Source organism: Lactuca saligna, chromosome 9 (assembly GCF_052625555.1).
Source record: "Lactuca saligna cultivar CGN05327 chromosome 9, ASM5262555v1, whole genome shotgun sequence".
NCBI lineage: Eukaryota > Viridiplantae > Streptophyta > Magnoliopsida > Asterales > Asteraceae > Lactuca > Lactuca saligna.
This window is the reverse complement of record NC_136425.1, coordinates 165,554,417-165,563,884: the sequence shown is the minus strand read 5'-3', so window position 1 is coordinate 165,563,884 and position 9,468 is coordinate 165,554,417. Positions and strand designations below refer to the sequence as shown.

The window sequence follows — 9,468 nt, the reverse complement described above, 5'->3', positions numbered from 1 at the left end:
CTTATTATTTTTCTCTTTCAGTAAATTCATTTTTTACTTCATTCTAGTTTAATCTAGTTTAAAAAAGCAAGTTATCATCAAAATAGTACTTGCAATATAATGAGTGTATTATTACACTTTAGATATAAACTTCATTTAAGCGATTTAGTTTTAAAATGTTCATTTCTGTCCATGTATTACATATAATGGTAGCTCCATTTCTGGAAAATATAATCAAAAGGACCATCAAATAATTCAAACAACTCTTTGTGAATTGTGGTAAAATGTTTTTTTTTATGATAATAGATATGATAAAAAAAATTGTGTTATTTAAATGAATATATATACTCGGTGTTTTGCGTGATTCACGTTCTTAATAAGTTTATTATATAAAAATATCATAAGTGGCACACCTAATTATATTAAATAGAAGTAATAGAAACACAGTTTTAGTAATAGTTAAAACTTCGAACTAACAATAGAATGTGTTTTGACCCTGATCCGCTTCAAACTCGTCCAAAGTTAATGGGTTTTTGACCCTGATCCGCTTCAAACTCGTCCAAAGTTAATGGGTTTGGATCATATTTTATGATTCGTTTACCCGTTAATGACACATAAATTTTAGCTCTTTTTATTAAAAAGGTTTGGTATAGATCACTATCGATCCGAACCGTTTATGACGTGTTCCGTCTAAAAATTTAAAATATAAATTTATTATTTATAGGTTATACATCTATCAACCACCGATACAATGTTTAGTATAAGACTTAAGGAGTTCGATCATTCCATTTCTACTTCTCAGTTCCTAATAGCCGAATTCTAGTTGATTCTCAATGCAAATAACTATGTGAAATCATACAAGTTTGTAATAATAGACATTTGTTTTGTTTTGGTAATATTATCTATTAAGTTATAATTGAAATTTATTTTGGAATGAAAATCATTTGATTTTACTTTTTAGTGATTCATGTTATGTGTTGTAGTGCATAATTATAACCAAAATCTTAATATTATAAATGCGCCGGGTAAAAGGGTTGAAAATCTTTTAATCCGGTGGATAAAAAATATGAGTTCAATTATTCAAAGGGTTACGGATGGGTTTGGGTCATCGTTTAAAAATTGCTTAATGAGTTTGGATCAAGACCCGATCCGCTTCAAACCTGTAGCTTTGCTAGATATGTTAAAAGCTTTTTAATTAAAAAAAAAACATTTTTATTTATCCATCTTAATATAAAATTAGAAATAGATTAGTTTAATGACTTCTTCCAGGGAAAGGTTACATTTCAAAAGCCAACAAAATATTACATTAAAGTAAAAGAATTTTAAAAGTTAAATAAATAAAGAATATAATAAGTTTAATAAAAAAAAAGTAAGAAAAATGAAAAGTAACTACACATCAATAGCTAACAATTATTTGTGATAATAAAATATCCCTTTCCAATTTCCAAATATGGAAAAATGTAATAACTAGCAATTATTTGTGCAAATAAAATATTCCTTTCCAATTTCCAAATATGGAAAAAATGTGAAAGTGCTTTAGATGTCTTAATCACAAGTGGGAGACAGTATAGCTTTGCCCTGATCGGCTTTGTTTTCTTTATTCTAACATTTTTACGTTTTTTCCGATTAGGAAATTGTAGTTGAAAATAATTATTGTACATTATTATAGCAATAACCAATTAATCACCCTAAATCACATGTAAGAGGTCATTAGATGGGTTAATTATACTATTCTAGCCCACTTTGATATTGTCTTGTGATCCACTACATGATCATCACTATTGTTGTGTTGTAAGATGGGAATGACATTAGTTAGAAAATACCCTAGCTGCTGGCTTTTCGGAAATGATTTCAATACCATTATATATCAAAAAGATACCCAACTTTTATTCAAACCTTAAGAAGGAGCAGGGAGAACATTTCCGCCATTGTTTTGTTTCAGCTACCCCTGGTTCATTTTATGGCGGACTCTTTCCAGACCAAAGTCTACACCTTGTTCACTCCTCTTGTTGTCTTCAATGGCTTTCTCAGGTTTGCATAATATCAAACTTATTGTTCATTTATACATGTGTAGTTTATATGTTTATGTAAAAAGTAATATATTAGTCTCTCACCATTTGCAAATAAACTTTTTCAATCGTTTGAAGTCAAAGGACTATATTTTAACAACAAATTTAACTTAGCTGTTTTTGGAAAATACGGAATTGTTTTGTTGTTGGCTTCTTGCTGATTAGTACAAAAGTGCCTTTTACAAACGTCAAAAGTTGTCTAGAAAGTATTTTTAATTGTTGTAACTAAAAACCAGCGATGACTGTCGTTGCCAATTTAGTCCTGTCGCTAAAAGTATCTTTTGCGACTATTTAAAAGTATTCACTGAAAGTCATTAAAGCCACAAGTGTTCGTCTCTAAAACTAATACATTATTTAATCATTTAATTAATTTTAGAGGCAAAAACTTGGCTATATATAGAGGTAATTAATAATTTCAGAAAATATAATTACTTTAAGAGACATCGATCTATATATATATGGTCCCAAAAAATCATAAAAATATTTAATAGAAAAAATCTGTTTTCATAAAGTTTCCGTAAAACAAAAATCAAATAATACAAAAACCATAATTTCAATAAAACACTAACATCCTTTGGCTTAATTTCATATGAAAAATTAAATTGATTCTTACTTTTTATGCATACAAATGTTCCTACCCAATAAAATTATGACAACTATCATCTTTCCATATTTTTTAAACTAAATCATTAAGACTATATTAAGAATATATCAAATACAATTAAACTGAATGGTGATTTGTCATAATTTTAGTGGGTAGGATTAATCGTAGGAATAAAAGGTAAGAGATAATTTAATTTCTCATTTCATATTTCGGGTGCATGCCAAACGAACCAATAATAAGATCTCCATGTTATGTTATCGTGTACTACTGAAGATGTATAAATTATATGGTTCATTTGTTGATGTGATATGTGATATAGGCACCTGAAGGTATTGAAAACAACACAACGAATATATACATCGCCAAATCAAGTCCCCCAAATGTGTTTGAAGCATATGAAAAGCAATTTCAGAGCGACTTTAGAAACTTTTTACAGGTACGCTCTCAGGAAATAGTACGAGGTGGATGCATGGTATTAACTTTTCTTGGTCGGAGTATGGCTGATCCAACCTGTGATGATTGTATCTATCTTTGGCATCTACTAGGGCTATCACTTCTTGATTTGCTAAAATATGTATGAGGTTCTCTTTTGCTCCATACGTATACATATTCGTTTCAGCGACTAATTAACTACTACCAAATTCTGTAGGGACTGATCCAAGAATTAGATTTGAACTCATTCAATATGCCATATTATACTCCATACGAGGATGAAGTTAGGAATGCTATTAGAAATGAGGGATCGTTTTCTCTTGATATCTTGAATTCTTTTCAAGTCAACTGGTATCCAATCGATACGGATGGTGATGCAAATACCAAAGATTTTGATGAGCCTAGCCTTATCTATGGGGAAAAGGCAGCAAAAGTCGTTAGAGCTGTTGTGGAACCAATGTTGGCATTTCATTTTGGAAATTCCATTATTGACGTGTTATTTAAAAGGTATGAAAAGCATGTGGCATTATACCTAGCTAAAAAGAAGACAGGACACTTTATTCTAGTCATTTCATTGTCAAAAAAATAGATTATTCGTGTCCTCAAAATCTGTTTGTTGTTTCAAGTTTGCTTATTGTAATATTTTCAACAAATGCACCATTGTAATTTGTTGGCTTCATATTCTTCAAGTGTCACTACTAGAAAACATGACGTTTTCCTACATAAAATAGCTACGGAAAATTTATGTAGCTAATTAGCTACGGAATAACTACAGATAATGGAATGCTATAATTTAGTAACGGAATAGCTACGAATGCGAGTCTATAGTTATTTTGTAGCTAATTAGCTGCGGAATAGCTACGGAATAGCTAAAGATTGCAAATTTGTAGCTATTCTGTAGCTAATTAGCTACAGAATGGCTACGGAATATCTACAGATACTAATTACCTACGGATTAGCTACGGAGTATGCTTTTCGTTAGAATTCTGTAGCTAATCCGTAGCTAAGTAGCTACGGATTTTTCTTATTTTCAATTTTTCGGGGACCAAACGTCGTTTTTTTCGCTTCGTTTTTTTAAAACCTCTACTATACATGATTATCTATATTTTCAGCAACTTGTAGCTATTAATATTATTCATAAAGTCGTGTGCCTCTTCGGGATCAAGTACTTGTTTCACAGTTTAACATTGTAATACATATACTTTTCACCAACTTGTGATGGATTATGTTTGTATATGTATACTTATACACATGAATGAGTTGTGGTATATGTATACGTGTATATGTGTATGTATACGTGTTTGTGAGATGTATGTGTACGTATTCATAAGCATTATAGTGTTAAACCATTAAACGAGCAATAGATATCGTATGTACACACGACTTTATAAATGATATTAATAGATATAAGTTGGTGAAAATATAGATAATCATGTATAATAGATGTGTGAAAAAAACGGAGTGAAAAAAAAACGAAGTTCGGTGCACGAACAATCAAAAATAAGAAAATTTTGTAGCTAATCCATAGCTAATTAGCTACCTATTTTTCCTATTTTTGATTTTTTGGGCACCAAACGTCGTTTTTTTCGCTTCGTTTTTTTCACACATGTACTATACATGATTATCTATATTTTTACCAACTTATAGCTATTAATATCGTTCATGAAGTCATGTGCTCCTTCGAGATCAAGTACTCGTTTCATAATTTAACATTGTAATACATATACTTTTCACCAACTTGTGATGGATTATGTTTATATATGTATATTTATACACATGAATGAGTTGTGGTATATATGTATGTGTATATGTGTATGTATACGTGTTTGTGAGATGTATGTGTACGTATTCATAAGCATTATAGCGTTAAACCATTAAACGAGCAATAGATCTCGTATGTGCACACGGCTTTAAAAATGATATTAATAGCTATAAGTTTGTGAAAATATAGATAATCATGTATAATAGAGGTGTGAAAAAAATGGAATGAAAAAAACGACGTTTGGTGCCCGAAAACTCGAAAATAAGAAAAATATGTAGCTATTTAGCTACGGATTAGCTATGGATTCTAACGAAAAGCATATTCTGTAGCTAATCCGTAGGTAATTAACTACGGATTAGCTATGGAATATGTTTTCCGTTAGAATTCCGTAGCTAATCCGTAGCTATTTAGCTACAGATTCTTCTTATTTTCGAGTTTTCAGGCACCAAACGTCGTTTTTTTCACTCCATTTTTTCACACTTCTATTATACATATTATCTATAGAGTAAATTACTGAAATCGTCCTTGTGGTTTGGTCAAAATTGCATGTTTGGTCCTTAACTTTTTTTGTACTCGGATCGTCCCTGTGGTTTGATTTTGTTGTGTTTTTCGTCTCTGTTGTTTGATTTTGTTACATTTTTCGTCCCTTACATACATAAAGCTAAGGACCAAACATGAAACTTTTACCAAACCATAGGGATGAAAAACACAACAAAATCAAACCACAGGGACCATCCGAGTGCAAAAAAATAAAAAAAATAAAAAAAATAAAAAAAAAAAAAAAAGTTAGAGACCAAACGTACAATTTTTTCATACCACATGGACGATTTCAGTAATTTACTCTTGTCTATATTTTCACCAACTTATAGCTATTAATATCGTTCATAAAGTCGTGGGACCCTTCGAGATCAAGTGCTCGTTTCACAATTTAACATTGTAATGTCTATACTTTTCACCAACTTGTGATGGATTATGTTTGTATATGTATATTTATATACATGAATGAGTTGTGGTATATGTATACGCGTATATGTATATGTATATGTGTTTGTGAGATGTATGTGTACGCATTCATAAGCATTATACTATTAAACCATTAAACGAGCAATAGATCTCGTATGTGCACACGGCTTTATAAATGATATTAATAGTTATAAGTTGGTGAAAATATAGATAATCATATATAATAGAGATGTGAAAAAAATGGAGCGAAAAAAACGACGTTTGGTGCCCAAAAACTCGAAAATAAGAAGAATCTGTAGCTAATCCGTAGCTAATTAGCTACGGATTAGCTACGGAATTGTAACGGAAAACATATTCCGTAGCTAATCCGTAGTTAATTAGCTACGGAATATGTTTTACGTTAGAATTCTGTAGCAAATCCGTAGCTAATTAGCTACAGATTTTTCTTATTTTCGAGTTTTCGAGCACCAAACGTCATTTTTTTCGCTCCATTTTTTTCACACATCTATTATACATGATTATCTATATTTTCACCAACTTATAGTTATTAATATCATTTATAAAGTCGTGTGCACATACGAAAACTATTGCTTGTTTAATGGTTTAACACTATAATGCTTATGAATACGTATACATACATCTCACAAACACGTATATCTACATCATCATCATCACCATCATCACCATCATCAACATCATCATCATCATCACCATCACCATCATCACCATCACCACCATCACCATCATCACCATCATCATCACCATCACCATCATCATCACCACCACCACCACCACCACCACCACCATCATCATCATCATCATCATCATCATCACCACAAACATCATGCTCATCATCATCATCACCACCACCACACTATCATCATCATCATCACCACCACCACCATCATCATCATCATAATCATCATCACCATCATCACCATCATCATCAGCATCATCATCACCATCATCATCAGCATCATCATCACCATCATCACCATCACCACCATCACCATCTCCATCACTCTCACCATCACCACCACCATCACCATTACCACCATCATCACCAACTCCATTATCAGCACCACCACCACCACCACCACCACCATCACCAACACCACCACCTCCACCATCACCATCACCATCACCATCACCACCACCACCACCATCAACATCACCACCACCACCTCCATTATCACCATCAACATCACCACCACCACCATCACCATCACCGTCACCACCACTACCACTACCACCACCACCACCACCACCACCATCACCATCACCATCACCGTCACCGTCACCACCACTACCACTACCACCACCACCACCACAATCACCATCACCACCACCATCATCATCCATGGTTATTTTTATTTTCGTGTGCACCTTCGGGATCAACTTATAGCTAATAATAATAATAATAATAATAATAATAATAATAATAATAATAATAATAATAATAATAATAATAGAAATAATAATAATAATAATAATAATAATAATAGAAATAATAATAATAATAATAATAATAATAATAGAAATAATAATAATAATAATAATAATAATAATAATAATAATAATAGAAATAATAATAATAATAATAATAATAATAATAATAATAATGTTAATAATAATATGAAGGAAGTGTATATAAGCAATAAGAGAGAAAGGTAAGCAATAAGAGAGAAAGGTAATTTGGAAGTGGCATTCCGGCCTTAATTTGGAAGTGGCATACTGGCATGCCAGGCCGGATGGTAAGTGTTTGGTTTATTATAGAGAAATCGGTAGCTATTTTTTTTAATGAAAATGTCTCATATAACATCTGTGAAGCAGTGGACGGACAAAGCAAAAAAAAAAAAAAAAAACACAAAGAACCAGTCCAGCATTCGCCGACCCTTCTTCTCTATCGCCCAGCCCGTCGCTGCCGCCGCCCCTTGGCCGTCACAGTCGTCCCCCCTTGGCCTCCTTGCTCGATTTTGAAGAACCTATCCAGCCAGTCGCCGACCCTTCTTCTCCATCGCCCAGCCCGTCGTTGCCGCCTTCTTCTCCGTTGCCCGGCCCGTCGCCGTCGCCGCCCCTTGGCCATCGCAGTCGTCCCCCCTTGGCCTCCTTGCTCGATTTCTTCCCCAAAAGGTAAAACCCTAGTTTTTTTGTTTTTTTGTTTTTTGTTTTTTTGTGATATTACTTCATGTATACAACTTTAGATGGTTAATTCAGTGATAATGTTGATTTGTTTTGTTAAATGTGAGGTTTTAGATTTTATTTTAGGTCGAATTTGAGTTTTTAGGTTAATTTTCTTGTGTCATTCTAGGTTTTGTAGAAGAGTCGAAGCTACAATACTTGTGCGCTTTGGACATGCCTGATGAAGCTCTATGTTTATTCAAGCATTTTACTCAGCAATCAATGGTTTTTGTTGATGGGGTCTCGTTTAATATTGCGATTGATGCTGCATATAAACTAGGGAAACTGGATGATGCAATGTGGTTGCTAGAAGAGATGAAAAATAGGAAAATCAAGCCTCTTGTTTTTCAGGCACAAGCAGGTACTACCAATTAACCAATAAGATGTATGTATATGATATAGCTATGTCTTATTTTTACCAATTGTTGTTATAATTGTGCAAGTGTTCTCTTTTTTCTTTCTAACTCGAACACATGCAAAATTATTACATCACAACACATTTGTTTTTCTTTTATAAGCCTAGAAGTAAGTAAAATTATTTTATTTTACTTTCTTCTTCTTTCATTTTTTTTCTAACTTACTAGGCTTATGTAACTCCTACATATTAACAATATGTAAACCCTATTTAATACTGATCATATATAGTATGAGTTTGATATCTTTCCATATTAATTATCTTTAAATTTGATTTCTTTTTAAGGGTTAAAGGCTAATTAAATTTGGTCCAGATGACCAAAAACACCAAAATGGTCATTTTGACAAAAAAAAAATGTTGTAGTGTTCAATATGTTCTTATATTTCAGTTTTAAGTGGTCCAAATGACTTTAGTGACCAAAATGATCAAATTGACCAAAAAGGTAAAAATGACAATTTTGACAAAAAAAACTATTGTAGGGTTTCAAGGTCAAGGGATTCAACCAAACGTGGGTCAAGATGAAGGGGTTCAAACTGAAGGTGTTCATGATGGACTGATTCAAGATGATATGGGTAAATCTGGAGTGGATAATGTTGGACAATTGCATACTACCCAACAAACTCTTGCACTACATAAGTTGAATAGTCTCAATACTCATCATGATGTGGTTTTGAAGAAGTTTAGGAATCTGCTAAAGATGAAGATTAGGAAGGCGGTTTAGGATAAAGATTGTGGAGGTAATTTTGCATGTCCAATTAGATGAAGCCTAGGTGTACCTAGTGACATTTTATTTTGCATGTTAAGATGTTTAAATCTTTAGTAGCATTTTATTATGTTATTTTCATATGCTTTTTGTTGACTATATGTTTGGTAAATTTATAAGCTTATCGTGCTTTAACATGCAAGATAAATTTTGGTATTTCGATAAGTTAATGTTTCATGGTTTGATAGCAGCCTCTTAGTGTATTCTATTTTGGTAAGTTCTTAATTTATTATGCTATTTTCATAGCAGACTCTTAATATATGCTATCTTGATAATGCTTCATTGTTTAATAACAGCCTC

At 32.3% G+C, this 9,468-nt stretch overlaps 1 protein-coding gene and 1 pseudogene across 1 annotated transcript; both read left to right on the top strand.

The window, feature by feature from the left end:
- Positions 1 to 1,775: 1,775 nt before the first annotated feature.
- LOC145016909 (putative jasmonic acid carboxyl methyltransferase 1 pseudogene) lies at positions 1,776 to 3,673 on the top strand (annotated as a pseudogene).
- Positions 3,674 to 7,498: 3,825 nt separating this feature from the next.
- On the top strand, positions 7,499 to 9,267 carry LOC145014401 (uncharacterized). Its single transcript, XM_078972768.1, has 4 exons — positions 7,499 to 7,563; positions 7,643 to 7,942; positions 8,121 to 8,351; positions 8,885 to 9,267. Exons 3-4 carry the CDS (start codon positions 8,165 to 8,167, stop codon positions 9,124 to 9,126), a joined length of 429 nt encoding a protein of 142 aa, XP_078828894.1. The 5' UTR covers positions 7,499 to 7,563; positions 7,643 to 7,942; positions 8,121 to 8,164; the 3' UTR covers positions 9,127 to 9,267.
- The last annotated feature ends 201 nt before the right edge of the window (positions 9,268 to 9,468 follow it).

Coding starts and splice junctions, on each gene's coding strand:
- LOC145014401 (XM_078972768.1), top strand. CDS start 8,165: ATGCCTGATGAAGCTCTATGTTTATTCAAGCATTTTACTCAGCAATCA. Junction 8,352..8,884: donor TGTTTTTCAGGCACAAGCAG/GTACTACCAATT, acceptor AAACTATTGTAG/GGTTTCAAGGTCAAGGGATT.